The sequence below is a fragment of the Aythya ferina genome, assembly GCF_964211825.1.
Source record: "Aythya ferina genome assembly, chromosome: Z".
NCBI classification, from domain to species: domain Eukaryota; kingdom Metazoa; phylum Chordata; class Aves; order Anseriformes; family Anatidae; genus Aythya; species Aythya ferina.
The window spans coordinates 57,553,040-57,573,581 of NC_140299.1; the positions used below are offsets into that span (position 1 = coordinate 57,553,040).

Sequence of the window (20,542 nt, forward strand, 5' to 3'; positions counted from 1 at the left end):
ATGTTGTTGTTATTATTACTATTATTAAAACAAATAAGCATCTTTATTTATGCTTCTACTGTTACAGACACAATTTATAAGATATATATTATATATACATACCACAGTTTAACTGTCATATGTCTATAATGAAAAATTACATAACATGAAGTTTTTTGAGATATTTCTTTTATAAACTACAGATGATATTGAGAAAGCTGTGTTCTTTCATTACTTTGCAGCCAGACTCCATTCTAAAACATTTTAAACCTGGAACTTTTTGATTTTTTTTTTCCTTACATGTACTCCAGTCTATCTTGAAAAGCATCCTCTTGCTTTGTGTCTCAAAATTACAAATGTAATCAATCGGATTACACTCCTGTTGCAAATATGAGTCTGCAAAGTGCTAAGAATAATAGGCATAATCCTAATTTCTAATCATATGTTTAAACACAGAGAAGAGTGAGCATTTATTTAGTGGTATTGGATTTGGAGCATTCTGCAGATTTCACATTTCATCCTGCAGACCACGTTATGCAATATATTAAGAAAATTGAAGAACATATGTAAGAATTTGACATTCCATTGTGCTTTTTGTGGTGGTGCAGTCACCCAGGAAGAACAACTATACTTATGGTTTTACCCTACCTTGTCAAGATATTTTATTTATCTATTTGGCCTTAAAAACATGCCTGCTTAAAGATCACTATTTGAATATCCACATGCACCTAAAATAGTGCATAGTGTAAGGTTACATGTACCAAAAATTTCTACCTGTCAGAAAAATTGGAAAATTACTTCAATTTTTAACTGCACTTGACACTATCTACTATTCCATAAGCACACATTGCGGATGCCAAGTTTTCCTTAGGATAAATGAAAGTTTTCCTATCATTATCATCGTTATTATTAATATTGGACACCTGTAATCTTTCTGTATTTTTCACCTTACCAAGTGCCTTATTCTTTCCCTTTTCAGGAGATTATTATTTTTTTTCTTTCTGTTCTTTATGTATTTTTTTTCTACCAAAGCCTTACCTAAAACATCTTCATTGCCTTTCTCTGTACTTAGTGCATGTTAATTATGTTTCCTCTGGTATAAAGGGTAAAAGCAGGTAATTGGATTAGTTGTTCAGGATAGTGAAGGATGAAGCGACTAATCTGTCTCTCTCTTTCCTACTATGTTATTCTTTCTTCTACTATGAGGAGACATTATTGTGTGAGTAAAGAAATGGCCATGCACTAGAAAAAAGAGAAATATTCATTATATTTCTCTATAATACTTCATTATAAATAGAGTACTATCTCTATAGTACTTCATTATAAAACACAACAAAACAAACACCTATAACAAAAAACATATATCTCTCTGTTTTATGGAAAGGATGTGTGGTGTTAACAACCCCACTTTGATTTATTATTTTTTTTAAAAAAAAAAAGGCCTGCCTGACTTGATGACCATGACTAGCATTTGTTCTGTAGCCAAATGTCAAGCTAAGTACTATATCTCGTTCTGGAAGGTATAAGCTGATTGCTATAGGTTTCATAAAGGATTTTTATCTTGTGTGTGTTGGAATGGACAATTTGCTGTGCATAGATTTATTTATTTAATTGTTTGTTTATTACCTTCTTTCTTCTTTGTTTTGCCTTTGGCACATCTCAGGATGTGGAGTTCTCAATTTGAGAAGTGAAGATCTGACATAGCATGGCAAATCCTGTGGTAACTAAATGGAAGTTAAATCATTTGAGCTGCAGTAGTACTGAAAGTACTGAATACCCAGAGAAAGCTCATAGTCTTGAAATGGATTTTTTTTTTTCCCAAACTGCCAATAATGTTCAAATGTAATGAAAACTTCGAAGCTGACAACAATGTGAAAAAAAAAAAAATCTCATATGTAATCAAAACTGCATAGGAGAGCAAAACAGCACAGTGGAAAAAAATCATTGGAAATCTTCAGAAAAATTCTTCTGATAATGCATTTGGATCAGAAGAAATCCCAGGACAAAGCAGGAGAAAAAACATTGCCAGACAAGCGGTGTTAATGCTGGTAAGAATAAAAACAAAATCAGCTGAAGTAACTAGGACATTACTAATCCCTCCACTGACAATTTTCATGCTATTGATATATATGGAACAAAAAACTCTGTATATTTTTCAGAATGTTTTTGGTGCTGGTAATAATGGGAAGAGATTGGGAGAGTGTTTTATGAAAATGGCAGCTTATGGATGGCAGCTTACTTCCTTAAGTAACATAAATACATAGATTCTTTCTCAGGACCATGGTTACTTCATAAAGGAGAACAGCCCATAGACTACACTTATCTGTTCTCAGTCGTACAGAGAAATGCACCTTCATTCAGAAATTTAACAGGCTTTTGCTTGGTTCCTCCTCAGTTTTCCTGGGTTAAAAATAGATAGGTTAAACAAAAACAAACAAATATGAAATTATAGGTAGTTTTTTTTATTATTATTTATAAATAATATACAGAGTTTCTTTCTTTCTTTCTTTCTTTCTTTCTTTCTTTCTTTCTTTCTTTCTTTCTTTCTTTCTTTCTTTCTTTCTTTCTTTCTTTCTTTCTTTCTTTCTTTCTTTCTTTCTTTCTTTCTTTCTTTCTTTCTTTCTTTCTTTCTTTTTTCCAGAATTTATGGTCATTTGTGAAATGGTAAGCTTACTATATAGCTTGGCATTTTATTAGATTTTGGAAGTCTAAAATCATAGAGGAGAGATATAAACCTTAACTCCTTCAAATGGAAAACTTCCAATAAATTGCTGATTTACTTTACATTTAATTAAACAGCTCCAAGAAATCTACTGTGTGAATGGATAGCTTTTCAATACAAGTAAGATGGTTCTCTTTTGTAGAGTTATATTGCACTGAAATTGTACTGACTTCACCAGAGTTGTTTTTCAGACTTTTTTGATATGCACCAATGTAAAGAAATTCATTTTAAGTTTTCAGATTTGTTGCAAATGGCACCAGATAAAGCACAAATTCACAGAATCATAGAATAATTAGAGTTGGAAAAGACCTCCAAGATCATCTGGTCCAACTATCACCCTACCATCAATATCATCCACTAAACCATGTCTACCTCCAACCTTTCCTTAAACACCTCCTGGACAGTGAATCCAACACTTCCCTGAGCAACGCTTTCCAATACTTAACCACTCTTTCTGAGAAGAAATGTCTACTAATTTCCAACCTGAACCTCCCCTGGTGCAGCTTGAAGCTATTCCCTCCAGTCATATCACTTGTTAACTGCAAGAACAGGCTGAGCTTCACCTTGTCTCAACCTCCTTTCAGGTAGTTATAGAGAGCATATTGTCTCCCCTGAGCCTCCTTTTCCCCATACTAAACAACCCCAGTTCCCTCAGCCACTCCTCACAGAACTTGTGTTCTATGTCATTCACCACCTCCGTAGCCTGTCTCTGGACATGCTCCAGGGCCTTGATGTCCTTCTTGTAGTGAGGGTGTTGTGGTTCTGCTCGAGTGGGCAGCTGAGCTCCACCACAGGCGCTCTCTCACTCCCCCTCCTCAAAGAGGAATGGGGAGAAAATACAATGAAAAGGGCTCAAGGGTTGAGATAAGGACGAGAAGATCATGCAGTAATTATTGTAATGGGCAAAACAGACTCGGCATAAGGAGATAGTAAGATTTATTGCCTATTACTAACAAGCGAGAGAAGTGAGAAAACAAAGAAAAAAAAAAACAAAAGCACCCTCCCCCCCATCCACCCTCTTCCACCTCCTCCCCCCGAGCAGCGCAGGGGAATGGGGGAATGGAGGTTATGGTCAGTCTACAGCACTTCTTCTCTGCCGCTCCTTCTCGGTCACTCTCATCCCCTGTGCTGTGGGGTCCCACCCACTGGATACAGCCCTTGATGAACTGATCCGGCATGGGCTTCCCACAGGCAGCAGCTCTTCCAGAACTGCTCCAGATATGGGTCTGTACCATGGAGTCCATCCCTCAGGAGAAAACTGCTCCACGGGCAGCAGCTCCTGCCAGGTCACCTGCTCCTGCGTGGGCTCCTCTCCACGGGCTACAGGTCTGGCCTGGAATCTGCTCCGGCAGGGGTCTTCCACAGGCGGCAGCTTCCATCGGTGCAGGGCCACCTGCTCCACCGTGGTCTCCTCCACGGGCTGCAGCGTGGAACCCTGTTCCACCGTGGTACTCCATGGGCTGCAGGGGGACATCCTGCTTCACCATGGTCCTCACCACAGGCCGCAGGGGACTTTTGCTCCGGCGCCTGGAGCACCTCTCCCCCTCCTTCTACACTGACCTTGGCGCCTGCAAGGCTGTTCCTCACTCCTCTCTCTCTCCCAGCTGCTGTGTGGTGCAGCGCTTTCTTTCCCTGTCTTAAATATGCTCTCACAGAGGCACAAAACAACATCGCTTATTGGCTCAGCTCTGGAAAACAGTGGGGCTCTTACCAAACATGGGGCAGCTTCTAGATCCTTCTCACAGAAACCACCCCTATGGCCCCCTGCTACCAAAACCTGGCCACGTAAACCCACTATAGAGGGGCACATTATTTGAGGTGCGGCCTCACCAGAGCAGAGTACAGGGGGATATTCATCTCCCTGGTCCTGCTGACTATGGGGACAGTCTGCTCCTGTGCATTTAAGATTTCCTTCTTGAGGAGCATCCAAGCCTTCCTGGACCCCTCTGCTCTTCAGGACTGACTCCCAAGAAACCCTCCCTACCAGTGTCCTGAACAGTTCAAAGTCTGCCTTCCAGAAGTCCAAGACAACAGTTTTACTGACCCCTCTCCTGACTTCACCAAGAATAGAGAACTCTACCGTGTCGTGGTCACTCTGCCCAAGACACCCAACCACCACACCTTACACCAGTCCCTCTCTGTTTGTGAAAATTATTGAAATTACGGGGGAAAGCACTTTAATTTATAGAGCACTTTATAATGATGAAAATTTGGTGAGATATTAAGAAAAAAAGACCCTTTGCTGTAACATTCATTCAGACTGAAGAGCTCATTTCTTTTTGCAACTTGCCATTGTGGTTACTAAATCTTTCATCAACACTCATTCTTTGCACCACATAAATTATAATATATGTCTTCAAAACTTTATACAAACAAAGACACTTTGCTATGCTGTGACTGAGGTTGGCTGCAAGTAACACTTGTTAAAGGGGAAAAACAGGCTTAGTAAGCTAGCAACATTTGAAGAGGAATATCAGTTCAGAGCTCACATAAGAAGATTATCGTAGGGTAACCAATCCTCTCAGCTTCTTTGTTTAAGCTTTTTATTTTTATTTTATTTTTATTTTTTAAAGGGAAGGGAAGCGCATTGGTTCTGTTTCTTTTTGTATGCAAGAATTTTACCTACTGATTCTTTTCTTCTTCCTATCTGTGAACAGCCACTTTAGATTTGATAACTGCTACTTAGGAAATGTTAACAGTTATTAGTTTCAAATTAACAGCATTTGTACTTGATCTGTATGTTGCCTTCTCCAATGTCAAAAAGAATAAGAAAAATAAATCACTAATACCTACTTCATTACTTGTTCTCACAGTTGTAGTGGAAATGTGCGTTTGACTTCTGAACATGAAAACTTCAAAATGCTAGCAGTAAGTGTAGGATGTGATCATGTTGACCAGACTTGTTCTCTTTCAAATATAGTTATACATTTTTATCTCAGATCTATTTGGGGTTGGCTGCCTGTTTTCAGAAAATTGTTTCTATTACTTTACTTTATTTATTTATTTATTAATTCACTGAAATCACTAGAAAGCCATTTTGACTGTGTAAGTGCTTTCTTTGAAGTGGCATCTTTAAGTATCTAAAGCATGTAAAGCTCTGAGGTCTCCTTAAGATAAGCTTAAATGTGAAGAGGCCTGAAAAAATACACTTGTGGTAGGTGAGGGAGCATCACTCACTTTTTCACTTTTTATAGCACGGCAATTGGTATTTCACAGAATGACAACAAGGGCTAGCACGTAGCTGAAGTACTGCTGTGTTCAAGGTTTGGTGTGTTCTGGTGATCTCAGGGTCTAAGGACTCTCACAAGAAAACTAAGCATAAGCCTTTGTAATAAAATCTCATTAACTGGTATTGTCGTTGTTGTTGCTATTACTATTATTATTAATTAGTGTTATTATTATTTTGTCTGTATTTTGTACATACTTTTTTCCTTTCTGTACTTTGCTGCAGCATTAAATAGCAAATTTCTTAGGATGAGATATTTATTTTGTACATAGTTTCAACAAATAAATTGAACTAACCTTTTACTATTTTATTTGAGTTAGTATTTTGGAAAGCTTGGAAACAACACACAGATTTTTTTCATGGGAAGAATTATTTTAATGTTAGAAAATAATGTAGAACACAGTGTATATGACCAGCTGTAATGACCATATACATCTAACTCCGATATCCTTGTAAGATTTATGCTACTGTTTCTTTCTGATAATTCTAGAGGAAACAGTGTCTTTGATTCTTGATTTCTCTCCATAAATTTGCAGCGCTGTGCTGCCAGATGGCCAAATCCAAACCACTTTTAAATTAAAATTTATGTTAATATAGAATGCACAAGAACAAAGGTATTCATCCATATCATAAAAATTTATTCCATTCCTCCAGGCATACTGTAGTGGTATGTAATTCTTAACAAATCAGTCAGCCTGTCCTATTCCAACCTTGGGCCTCACAGCATCTATAAACCTAAAGGCAAACCCACATATGAAGCTTTGGGATGGAAAAAGCAGAAGTCTTTGCAAAGGATGCATTTGCAATTAAAAAGTGATGCAGATACAAGACATCAGCTAATATGGAATAATTGAAATATAGTGCTTTCTCTTTTGGTTGAATCAGATAAATTCAATGTCACTTCATGGCTTCAAAGCCAAAGTAGTGTTATGCATGACTTATGAACCCTAAAACTGAAAAGAAGCACAAAATAAAGATAGCCACAAAGAAGGCAATATTGCTTTGATTTTATTTACTAAAGCTTGCAAAATATATGAATGTATAGCAATGCTAAAGATTACCTGCTGCTAGAACATCTTTTGAGATGGGACAAAAGACATAACATGAAGTTTTTAACAGAAGACAGAAATTGAGGGGGAAAATGAGCTTTCTTCTCACATCCTTGTCTCCTCCAGTGGTCTGTTCATGAAATCTTGGATTGCCTGGTGTAGGGGTAACCATTTATTAATAGATGCTTTCAAAGCTGTAATCCACCTAGAAGAAAGGAAAGATCAATTGTCTGTGATCAGTGTTATGCACTCACTTTTATATCCTGTGAAACATGTCTTTATAAATTGTTTGTGCAGACGTTACTGTGCATATTGATTGTAGAGAAGCAGGAGACAAAGGAGTTGACTATAACAGCAGTGCATCTTAACACCAGTTTCCAGCATACTGAATAGCTTTGTCCTCTGTTCATTAAATTAAACTCCAATCCTGTAATTAGAAGGCTTTACACAAGCAGAACTCCCACTGAGAGCTGTAGAATTTGGCTGTATTGTGATGACAGTATTCACCTTCAGAACATGATTTCACAGGCCAATTTTCAGTTTTAATTCTAATGATCATTGTTGGAAGTAAATCATCCTTGGGAATGAAGAGAATATACATTCCATTAGTTTGAGCTTCTCTAATGAGAAGGTGCCATAGCTTTTCTGTTTAGTGTAATCACCCCCACAACATTGTGAAAGGCACCTTATTCAGATTTCTTTCTGAACCTCTGCAATCCAGCTCTGCTGTAGTTTCAGCATTGACAGTAACAGAACCGATGACTCACATGTGCCAGCATGTTGTACTGCAGTGTGACTAAAGCTAGAATTAAAGGGAAATCTGAGGGAAAAAGTGAAAACAGAATTAAAAGTTGTCAACAGATCTTCCCAGGCTACAGTGTTCTCGCTTTCCTGCAGTCTGGCAAAAAACAACAACAACAACAACAAACAACAAACAAACAAACAAACAAAAAACTTGGTTTACCTTTTGTTTTCATTAACGTTCTCTGCACATAAGTAGAAAGTTTTAAACTCTTCAGATGGAGGTTTGAGTTCAATTACAGATCTTTTGGAGCCTAGAGACTGTTCACTCACAATATATCCCTGGAGGTAGAGGCCACCTGGTCAGAAAAAAATAATATGCATCATATATATTAAACATACCATTAATGAAACTGCTGCCCATTACATGCATACTGATGATTTTTGAAAAATTAATTTTCAGAAGAATTGTATTGGGTGTTTCCACGGAATTATGTAGAATTTACAAGTAAAATATGAAAAATACAACCGTTTGGTTTTATTCTGAAAATTGATTTGTAAATACTGTGGAGCTCCACGCTTGATCTTTCTACAAGACCAAATTCCTGTTCAAAATCAGAACCCCTTTTTTAAACGTACCTCTCTCTCTCTCTCTCTATATATATATATGTGGGTTTTTTTGTTTTGTTTTTGTTTTTGTTTTTTCCCCCTCAGCTGCTTGGTGTAGAATTTAATGGGAGTTCAGTAAGTTCTGTTTTCAGTTCTGTCCCTGGTCTGCATCAGGAAAGGTCTACACTTCCTTGGATGATAAAAGCGGAGTACAGAGGTAAACGTTTTTGTTATTGCATACTGAATTTTCTCTTGGTTAATACTTCTGCTCCCAGATGTTTTGGCACAAATGTGTCTGTCTAGTTACTGGAACTTAAGAAACAATTCTGTCGCATTATGAAAACTTACTCCACCTTGTTCTGTTTTGCCAGTGCCAACTTGAGAGATAAAGCCATAAAAGTCCATTCACATCCCTAAAATCAGCAAGTATGAATATGACTACAAAAAAAGGATGTTGGTTTAGTGAGAAAGTGACCTGTTCTGAAGTATGGACATACTAAAAGTTGTAGTGAAGTTATTTCATACTAAAAGTTAAGACTGAAAAGGATTATGGATGTGAATTTTGAGAATAGTTACATTTGTGCTGCACTGAGTTTCTTCTGTGCTAAACTCTTGTCCTCAGAACTGTATGAACACCCAAGATTCAGAGGTTTGATTTGTGTTGGTTAATTACAGCAACTGTTTCAAGTTAAACTTGAAAATTTTGTTTTATCTGTCAGGTACTTTAGACATTTTATACACACTGAAATTAAAATGATCTATATTTTAGTTCATTGAAATCAGTGAAATGTGAGCTAAAGACATAAATAGAAGCAGTATTAACATCATAGAATGATGTCTGTATACTTTCTGTCAGTATAGTATAATTTTGTTTCCATGTGTAATTCCAGCACAGTGACTGTATTTAGTACAATCTTCCTAACTTGCAGTCATCCATTTTGTCCAGCATACAATCAGCAGTATAGTTTTATTTAGCTTGTCTTTGATTATGAAGTGGCAATATATTTCTTCTAGCTTTTGATGGGCTTTTCTCTTTCTTTAAAAATTAAAAGGATATAAATTTCAAAATTTAAAAGAATCCTGGAGTCAGCACTGGTTCCCCTTATTTAACCTGAGTAGCTGGAATGCCATTATAGGCCATGCTAGCCAGCTGTGAAGGAAAGGCGTTATACAGAATTTGACACATTTTCATTTTAGCTGCTACTTTGTTTTTCAGATGTCACTCAACAACAATCACAGAATCACAGAATTGTCTAGGCTGGAAGAGACCTCCAAGATCACCTAGTCCAACCTCTGACTTAACACTGACCAGTCACTAATACTAAGCCATATCACTAAGCTCTACATCGAAATGTCTTTTAAAGGCCTCCAGGGATGGTGACTCAACCACTTCCCTGGGCAGCCCATTCCAATACCTAAATGCCTAAATTCCAATGCCTAAAATATATGCACAATGGTGCATATATTCCCTTTGTCCACGTATGGTGAATAGCCAAAAGATACATGGAGCTGATTACCTGCAGTTCCTGCTCCTGACTTCAAGGTCAGTTTTTTTTTTTTTTTTTTTTTTTTTTTTAAGTTCTCACATTTAATGACAAGAGCAACAAATTAATGCTACAGCATTGAAAATGATATGGAGGAGTGAGAATCTGCAGTGAAATTAGAAAAAAACAAGAGTGGCAATAACAAGACAGAAAACACTACTGTACAGAAGAAATTATATGTTGTAGAATATTTAAACACCAAAATGACACAGTTAGCAGTAGGAGCATAGGCTTGGATGTCATAAATACGTAATCCTTAATTTTTGCCGTTCCACTAATTCATTGCTTAGCTCTGGGCATAGCATCAGTGTCCTGTGGAAATTACTGGTCCTTTCACATGTATGGCCTTTTGCAGATGAAAGGTGCTATGTAAGTGATATAAAGTCAAAAGCCTCATGTTTGATTGTTTGGAGAAGAGCATAAACCCCAATAAAAAATTTCCCTGTAGCTGTCTAGTAAGCAAAAGTACAACAGCATTTCCTTTCCGATTCTTTGTCTGCCAGCTTCCTTAGGACACAGAGAGTGCATTTACAGGTCCTGACTAATATCCTTTTCTGTTGGAAAGTTTTTATTTTATTTTATTTTATTTTATTTTATTTTATTTTATTTTATTTTATTTTATTTTATTTTATTTTATTTTATTTTATTTTATTTTATTTTATTTTATTTTATTTTATTTTATTTTATTTTATTTTATTTTAATACATTTTCACAATGTTGTGCCTGCAGGCTCTCTTGAGTGCCTGAAACTCAGCTGCCTGAAAATCAGGTTCAGGGCTGCTCGTGACTGATGCGTGGTAATCTCGTCATGTTGCTGCTTTCATGGAGTGGCCAGACACCTTCCTCCTCTGTTATGAGAGCTGCTAGACAGCTCCACAGCTTTTCGGCTTAGCTGCAAAGAGACATGCCAAACCCTGCAGCACCAGCCTCTGCTGCAGGAGGGAAGTTCTGCCTGTCACTGAAATATACACAGATCTTGGTCAGCTCTGTTCCAGAAAGAAAACTTCAGATCTTTGGACAAAAAGAAAAGATGGGGGGGAATGAGGAGACTGTTTTATTGAAGAGAAGTTGAGTTTAGTTTTCCTATGCTTGTCTTCATAGAACAGTGTCAGTTTGCTGTTAGGAAACTTTCAATAATGGTTAAAGTTCTGCTTGGAAAGACGCAATGAAACATCTCTGCTTTCAGGATTATTTGAAATCTCTCAGGGTTACCCCTACCTTGGGCGGGTGTGGACCGGAGAGTGGCATAGAAGTACAAGCAGCCATCCTTCAGAATGCAGTAGTGCTGAATCCAGACATCTTTGCTTCTGTCCAGCTGGTGGAGGAGCCCCAGGCACTCCGGGTTTTTGATGGCCAAGGGTGGCAGTGTAGTGTTATGCAGTGTGACATCTACCCACACATGGTTCTGTAAAGAAAGCATGACATTAACAGTTGTGGTAAGAAATTAAAGAAGGCCTGCTAGTATGAAAAGACACTGTCTCTGGTCCTCTTTTAGGAAATAAGCTTTAGTTGTGAAAACAATTTGTGAAGTCAACTCTGAATACGTAATTGAAAAGCCTGTATTTGATGTCAAATAGTGATTCACTTCTTCTTCTCTGTTAAAATAATTACTTGTCTTTCCTGTATCTATTCTTTTTCTTTCTTTTTTTTTTTTTTTTTTTTTTTTTAGTAGAGATTTTTGCCAGTAGAAACAGGCATATTTCAAATCTGCATTGAGAAAATTTTTGCTTGAATTCAGCAGTCTTTATTTTACGTAATCTGGCAAGATAAAGTACACCTCCTAACCTCTGCATTACAGAGGAAGTGTGGTGGTGTCTGAGGTCAGAATACAGCACTCAGACTTGGATGGCAGCATTACCACAAACTGAGTGCTTACGGACGGCTTTTCCAGCCCTTTCTTGGTAGCAGGGTCTTCTCCATTACTAATATGATCTCATTGTCATTTCTGGGGTGAAAAAACCCCATCCATAAAATACAGACATTATATAGTTTATTTATATGAATCCAGAAAAAGAGTCAGAAAAAAAAGAAAAAAGTCTGTTGCTACATAAGAGCAAGTTGCCTAATGTGAGATTGCAATATTTCTTCTGTTACTTTAAATCTGAAAGATGCTAGGAACTCAGTCTCTCCAGCAAATTCTACATTTTTTTGCTTGTCTGCAACAGATATTTAAAATTATGCATCAAACAGTACCATTGTTATTTGAAATTTAGGGGGAGAATGTGTGCGGTATCAATAGCATCCTGAATGTTTCCACAGAGCTTTTCTTTTGCATTTATCTTCCTTCCTTACTTCACTCTCACTCTTCTCTCTTTCTCTCTCTTTCTCTCTTTCTCTTTCTCTGTGCTCTTCCTTCCTTCCTTCCTTCCTTCCTTCCTTCCTTCCTTCCTTCCTTCCTTCCTTCCTTCCTTCCTTCCTTCCTTCCTTCCTTCCTTCCTTCCTTCCTTCCTTCCTTCCTTCCTTCCTTCCTTCCTTCCTTCCTTCCTTCCTTCCTTCCTTCCTTCCTTCCTTCCTTCCTTTTTCTTTCTTTCTTTTTCTTCCTTTCTCCCTTTCTCTCTCTTTTTTTTTTCTTTTTTTTTTTTTGTTTTTCATTTTCTCTTTCTTTATGTCTTTCTATCATTCTTTCTCTCTGTCTCCACAAGCCAATGGTGGAAGGAGACCTGACAAAATACAGATAGCTATATACTTTGTTAGGAACAGGGAACCTGCTTGGACCTATTGCAGCGAAGTGCATAACATGACCCTACTAATCATAGACATAAAATACTTGTAAATTCATTAAGAGGAGATTACGATGTTGTGTTGTGGGTCCTACCGTAACATACTAGCTATACTAAAAAGTCAGTTAAAAACAACATAGTTAAAACAAAGAAACAGACAAACAAAACAAAACAAAACAAAAACCAACTGTTTATTCAACTGAATGAAAAATCCATATTGAAGGAAGGAATTAGTTTGATATAGAGTGTTCATTAAAAGCAGAACTTAGGCAATGAAAGTAAAATAATAAATCAAATTTTTTTTTCAGAAAAGGATATTGTTTGCTAAAAAAATAAAAAATATAAAGTGATCAGAAATAAGACGTGGTAGCAAAGAAAGCATGAGAGATGTTTCAATATATAAAAAGATGGATCTTTTTATCTAAAAAGTTATTTTTGCATGTTACATTGAGGAATGGCTCTTTTAGTTTGTGTATATGTGCCCTTCTCATTTTTGGCTGAGACTATATTGTTTCTTTTCGGTTGTGAACATTGTGGACATTTAAAATGGTTTGATTTATTTGTGCTGGTTTTAAGTATCTGGATCTTTTATATTCCTTGAAGCAACACTGTCAGGTAGAATATACTTAGACATAAGTTTGGTTTTGTACTTACAATCTCATCTAGAAAATGAAGCTCAAATATATATCTCTGGTTTTATTTTAGTGGAAGAAAAATTACAATAAAAAAAAGGCTTCCTTTCACTGATTGGAAACCTATTAAAACATACTTCTGAAGGGGTCACTCCTATGCACTGAGTTGAGAGAAGGAAGAAAGATATTTTTTTTTCTGCACTTTATTAATGCAGTTTATCATTTGCACATTATTATTTTATTTAATTTTTTATAGAAGAATTTATTTTATCTACCAAAAGGGTAGACTTTGATACTTATTCTGTGTTTGAGCCTCAGTTTCTTTTTGCTAAACAAAACAAAACAAACGAACAAACAAAAACAAACAACAACAACAAAAAACAGAAGCTGCTTCCCTAGCTAAACCTTTTAAAAAAATTTATAGATCTACAACACATTCTTATAAAGGTGGTCTGTTTACAGGAGGAAAAAGAAGAATCAGGGGGCCAGGAATGGGCAAGCTAAAGCCATTTCAACTCCTATGCTTCCCAACCTGGAATCCCCAGAACAGGCTTTGCAGCTGCCAGTCCAGGGGCAGCCTGGGCTTGTTTTACTAAGTTATGCTGTACTGTGAAAGGTCTGTCTTAAGCAGCCCAAGCTCATATATGGCCATGTTTCTCACAGCCACAGGGACCAGCAGAGAGCATAGCTATATAAAGAGATAGAGAAATGAGTCAAAATTTATAAGTTAACTAATCTCTCTTCATCTCGTAAAATACATAAAAATTGTCCTGTCCCCGCCTCCTCCCCAAATATTCTGTCTGAAGTGACAGTGGATAGCCGCAGAAAGAGGGTAGCTTGCAATTACACTTGCAGGGAATATCTAAGAAGTTAGAGCCCTTCTTTTTGTGTATTCCAAATAGTATTACTTCAAGAAGCACATGCAGTAGTGAGTCTTCTCTCAAATGCTCATTCTCTTCCTCCCTCCCTTCTCACTACCCTCATTTAGGTCATGTTTCTGAATTAGCTTAAAGCTGCAGATATATGGAGAGGGAACATTTTGATTCATACCACCATATGGCTGCAAAACATATTTGCTGAGACACAATCATGTGTGTACATGGCTTTCAAACTGGAGCTGATTCACATCCCAGCAGCCCAGAACAAATGTGTGCAGCTTCCATGTTGCTGTCTGTGCCCAGCCATGCACAAATACATGTACAGTCTCTCATTCTTCTCCAGTCTACTGTGCTATGCTACTCATATAAATAAAGCATTACCTGATGGACAGGATGAACTGCTTTCTCCATAGCCTCCAGCCACCTATAAAATGACCAAAACCAAGAATCACACAGAATCACAGAATTTCTAGGTTGGAAGAGACCTCAAGATCATCGAGTCCAACCTCTGACCTAACGCTAGTATAGCTTAGTTTGGTAGAACAGAATAAATGTGCTTCAGTGTTTCTTTTAATTCCTGCTGAAGTAGACACCTTTCAAAGGGATGTGCAATTTTCAGGACACATTCAAGTATTAAAGATAGAAAAGTAGTGGATTAAATCTAAATAAATACTGCTAACTTGCAGAAAGGTAAGTCTCAGCTTGCTGTATAACATTGTAATAAATTAGAGTAATATTGCAGACAGGATGAAGGTATACATTTTGGACATAATTCACCATGTCAGGCTAAATGATCTTTCTTCTTATGTCATCGTTATAATGTAGATATGGAATTTTTAGAAAGAAATGAGGCATCCTGAAATTGCAGGCTTCAAAATAAAGCAAGATATTTATTGTCTCTCTCTCTCTCTCCTTTATCTATCTATCTATTTATTTATTTATTTTTAATTTTTATATCATGAACAGCATAACAATGAGTAGAAAATGCTGCAATATTGCTATAGTGGATGCTATGTTAAGTACTAAGATTATATAAAAAATATAATCTTATACTTTATATAGAGCTATACAGCTCTATATTTCTGGTAATGAACAATAAAATAAGGGAAAATTAGGCTGTTTTAATACATTTTTAAATTAAAACCTATAAATCATTAATTATGTTTTCAGTGATTTCAGTCCTTTTGTCTGCTATAGTTTTTGGGAAATGCAGAAACATTTTTGAAGAAAAATATTGAAAACTCAGAAGAGCCTAAATTCATTCATTGCTTATCAGTTCTGATATGCTTTTGTGGCATGTTCACACTTTTAAATGCAAAAATAATGATGTGACAGAATGACAGAAAGGGAAACAGAAGATGGGATTGCATTTATTACTTGAAATATCCTTGTCAGGCAGAAGCAAGACCATTGGTGGGAAAGGACCAATAAGCAAGTTTACATCCACAGGAAGATTCAGACTTCTACTTGTATATAGATAACAATAGAGAAGAAGGAATGAGAATACTTTTTTTTTTTTTTTTTTTTTTTTTTTTTTTTTGCCTGGAGGTAACTTCTTTAGTAAGGGGAATCTGGGGAAATTCTGACATGAACGTTAAAGACTTGATGAAAAACTATTTTTTCTCATCAAAATAAAGACAGGATAAACTCTAAAGATAAAAAATATTCTTGAAACTTCTGCAAATAAAATTCAGAAACACCATCCTTCCCATAAGTAGTTGGCAGTTTTATTGTTTGTTTGTTTTGTTTTGTTTTGTTTTTCCTATTGATCAAGGCAGGTCTTGCAAACATCCTACAAAAATTCAATCTTCCTCTCCCCATCCCAGAATAACAAAACTGATCCTATTAAATGAAAGATCACTTACCTCTTCATTTCTTGATTGGAAGTTGCACAGAAGTAGAAAATCCTGTTTCCACTTTGAGGGATACATTTAAAAACAAATGGTTTACCCAGACTGGTATCAGCACCAATTTCTGCTCCTTCCAACTTTGTTACTTCCAGGGGTCTGCACTTCCCTTCATCCTGCCATTAGAAAGAAGAAAGCTGTGCCAAGGTTCAGAGCTGATACAGGGCTGATCCCTGTGGGATGGGATCAACTCAGGGAACATTTAGAGGTGTAGAAATTGGTGAATGGCCTTTCAAATTATTCTAATCATCATTTGTTTTAAGGATTAGTAGCCTCAGAAAATACAGCACAGCACAAAAGACAAACTACTCACCTTCTAAATTTGCTTCTTTGCTTCTGACCTTTATTTTTTAATTTTATTTTATGTATTTTTTTTTTTTACTTCATCAGAAGTTATATCTTTGTGCAGAAACCTCACTAGCTAGTAAATATTCCAACTTTTGTGGGTGCAGATGAGTAAGAGGGGGATTTTCAAAGTGCACTGAATGATTTAGAAGCATGAAGCTCTTCACAAGGCAGTGCTGCTTGCAGTCTGGGTTTATGCTGAGAACCTCACATATATGTGCAGAGAGAGGGAACAAAGGCTTATATTCAGAAACTAGTGAGTGTAACTTAAAAGGATGGTTTTAAATTCCTTTGTAAAGTTGCCCTAAATATCAGCATATTTGTAACCATTTCCTTTCATTTTGAACTACTTTCAGTGGAAAGCCCTTCAAAATCTTTTTTACAGTATTGTCAGGGGTTAAGTTAAAGCTCTTAGAGACTGAAGAGTATTGTCAATGTCTTTCTGTGTGGTTACTTATAAGAAGCCCTTAAACTCCTTAATGTAAGTAGGTAGATGAAACGGTTCCTCGTCCCACCTTCCCATCTCAACTTCCCTCAAGTACATAACTTAACTCAAAACAAAGCTGCACACATATGGACAGTGCACCCTGGCTATGTTTTATGTAATAGTCTTATTCCCTTGCTTTTAAGAGCTATGACTGGTGCTCCAGCAATTGCATCAAATTTGCCAGCTTTAAAATGGAAAACACAAGTTAATGTTAGGACTTAAGAAGAGCACTAGTGCTGTTTGCAAAATACAGAGATGGAGTCTCACAGAAAACTATCAATTCATTATTTGGAGTTAATTGAATATTATCAGTAGAAGAGGATTTATAAATGCCTCATGTAAATATTTTATTAGCCTGGAAATAGACATATCCTTCTATAAACAAAATACCTACCTATTATATATATACATGCATATATATTATATACATATTATATATAATATGTTCATATTATATTATATTATATTATATTAATTATATATTATATTAATTATATATTATATTAATTACATATTATATTATAATAATTATATATTATATTATTATATAAAATAATATACTAATAAGATATCATATATATTATTCTATTATATATTATATAGCATATATATATATATATACTAGTTTTTGAATATAAGCCTTTGTTCCCTCTCTCTGCACACATATGTGAGGTTCTCAGCATAAACCCAGACTGCAAGTATGTATATATATTATATATACACATAATATATACATACCTACCTATTATATATATACATAATGTATATATACATTATATACATATATACATAATGTATATATACATTATATACATATCTGCATACAATGTTCATTGTCACATATAATTATTTCTTTGTTCTTATAATTTTCTTTAGGAACAAAATAACCCATAATACTGAAAAAAAATGCAAATAAACATTCACAAATGCATTTCCTAGATTCTGCTCTCTTATTTTTTCTTTTTTTTTTTTTTTTTTTTTTTTAATGGAAAACTACAGTAGATTAAGACAATCAGGAAAGTTGTCAGTGCTGTGTGACCTACTTTGGTTATAATATCTTCAGACACAAAAATACATTGCAAAGATAACACAACCAAAATACATATTCCATGTTCAAATCTCACTCCTACTATAGAGCATAATATGAAAATTTAGGGGTATAATAATATAAATATATAAATATATATAAATATACATGTATAATATAATAATATGAAAATATAATAATATGAAAATCTAGGGCAATAGAGCAGGGCAATATCCATCAGGATCCCACCTGTGGTCAGTTTTCCGCTGACTGTCCTAGATTGTAGCCTGATTTGCAAGAGTCGCTGCAGATGCTGAAAAGGCTGTGTGACCACTGTAATAGCACATCCCTATAAAATACTTTTCTAAACATTTTCTGTGATGTCTAGAATGAATGCAGCTAGAGCTCTGTGGCATCAAGAATGATTTATGCCCACTGCTTTTCAAATGAATACATCTAGGAAAGGAAAAAGATGGATTTAATGCATTCATTGCAAAGTGAGACCAGATGTTCTTCATTGACTAAAAGACAAACTCTCTCCCCTAATTCTGAAAAGCCAGAGATAAAGGGCATTTTCAATGATGTGATAAACAACATCTTGACAGCATTACTTTTGAAACAAACAAACAAACAAACAAACAAACAAAAACACCTTTGTTACAAAAAGCGAGAAAGCTATATGGCTAAAAAATCATCACAAAACTTACTTGGTATGCCTGTGATTGAGTGTAACCCAACGATGATATGGCCAATATGGAACTTAATATAACTGCCAGCTGCTGTCTGAGTTGATGGCATTTGCCATATTGATTTGAAATGAACTTCCTTGGATTTTTGCTACTACAACACTGTTCTGCACTTAAAAAATTTTTTTTTCTATCAGCTACTTCATGGATTCATGGCAGTTCATAACACCCAACATGGATGAAGTCCTCTGGGTAGAGGGCAGAAAACATAAGCATAAATTTATTCTAAGAATAATAAGGAACAATAGAATAATAGGAAGTAACCTTTCCCTTGATGATAGTTTTCTTCAGGTAGCCTTAGTTTTAGGGGAAATATTTCTGAAAATAAGTAAATAAAAATAAAAATGAGAGGTTAAAATTAAAGAGATGTAATAGGAAAGTATATATAAGTATATATATATAAAGTATATATAAGTATATAATATAGGCATCTCTTAATTTTAATGTATGAAATGGTCATTAAGGTAGGATATGTAGTTTGAGGTGGTGCTCACAAATTAGCCCTATTTAATTTGGTGTAAATACTTCCAGAAGATAAATGACATTCATAGCATTTCCTGAATGATTCACTGGATTTTGTTTGAGCAGAGGCATATTTGCTGTTCTAGTTAAGCTGCTTTGTCTAGTAGAAATGAAAAACTGAAAAGATATATGAACATTTTATGCTATTTGCAGTGAAAGAAATCATTCAACAACAGGAACAACTATTAACAGAGATTAAAATTAAGCTACACAAGACTGCAAGTATTAGGAAAATGGAACAGAAGTTACTGTACATAAAACAAGACCAAATCCTAAGAAAATATTATAAGAAATCTAAAATACAAAGTCAAAACTGAGGAAGCAGAAAATGAAAGCTCAAGGGGCTGGCAGTGCAAAGTGTAAAGCAGTGACCCTTAGGTCACTGGTTCTGTGGTTTCAGGTCAGTAGTGATATGAGATTTTTTTACTGTCTAAATGTCTTCTCATGACCTCTAAAATGATTTCCTTTGTGTGCCCCTGTTTTCTTAAACTAGACTTGTCTAAAATAAGACAGGGAAATGAGTTTTTCTCTTTTGCTTCTTATTTCCCATTTCCCCAACTTTCTCCACAAAAGATGATGTGGCTATGTCTCTGTCTTCCAACTCTGGCTCACAGTCTGAGTTGACCATCTAAATGACCATATCTTTTTCTGGTTTCCTCTGTCCAGCTACTCCCTGACTCATGGTGCTGCTTGCTTGTACCTCTAAGATATCTTGCCCTCCATCTTGCCTTCCATCTCTCAATCTCTCTTTCAATCTCTCTCTTTTTTTTTTTTTTTTTTTTTTAATCATTGTGCTTTTGGTAGGTTTGTTGTTGTTGTTTTGATATTTACAAAATCACTGCTAGAGCATGTTTGCACTTCTTCTGTTAGCTGGGCATATAGGATAGGCTAATGTAGAGGAGTGGAGTCATATGCCAGTGAACAGAGAGCTCTAGAGTCCAGGTCTCTTTGTATGGCATTTTTCTCAAATAGAGCTAAATTGTTTAGTTTTTCATCTTGTTTTGCTTTAAATCTTTTATATCTTTTAAATCCTTTATATCTTACAAAATAAGCAAAACTCCTCTGATTTGAAAGGCTTAATTATCCCACACCTAGATGTATTGACTCTCAGATGATGTCCAATCAAGTGGTCTTATGATATGATTAATCTTCAGATTCCGGTTGATTCTTTTGCTGAGTTCGAGTCTTTTGCTGCACCTCATTGCACAATAGGTAATTAAGAATTTCCAGGACCAAGTGTCATAGGCAGAACTATGGGTTACAATTTTGAACAACTTGAATCAAGTCAAATATATCTGATTATGACTCTTTCTCTGGGTCAGAGTATGCAATCTGTTGGTAGGCCAAAATTAACTCATGCATCATTTCAGCCAGGAGTATTTAACATTTATTAACAGAAAGAATACTG

The 20,542-nt window shown here is 35.7% G+C and overlaps 1 protein-coding gene across 1 annotated transcript in view; it reads right to left on the reverse strand.

Moving 5' to 3' along the window:
• Window positions 1-6,914: 6,914 nt before the first annotated feature.
• Window positions 6,915-20,542, reverse strand: part of LOC311427337 (uncharacterized protein) — a gene marked incomplete at its 5' end in the record, with an annotated part of 42,475 nt that continues 28,847 nt past the window's right edge. Inside the window, 5 exons of the mRNA XM_084504651.1 lie at window positions 6,915-7,181; window positions 7,941-8,076; window positions 11,089-11,275; window positions 14,482-14,524; window positions 15,966-16,123. Of these exons, the coding sequence (XP_084360777.1) occupies window positions 7,082-7,181; window positions 7,941-8,076; window positions 11,089-11,275; window positions 14,482-14,524; window positions 15,966-16,123 (624 nt within the window). The 3' untranslated portion in view covers window positions 6,915-7,081. The remainder of the gene's footprint in view (window positions 7,182-7,940; window positions 8,077-11,088; window positions 11,276-14,481; window positions 14,525-15,965; window positions 16,124-20,542) is intronic.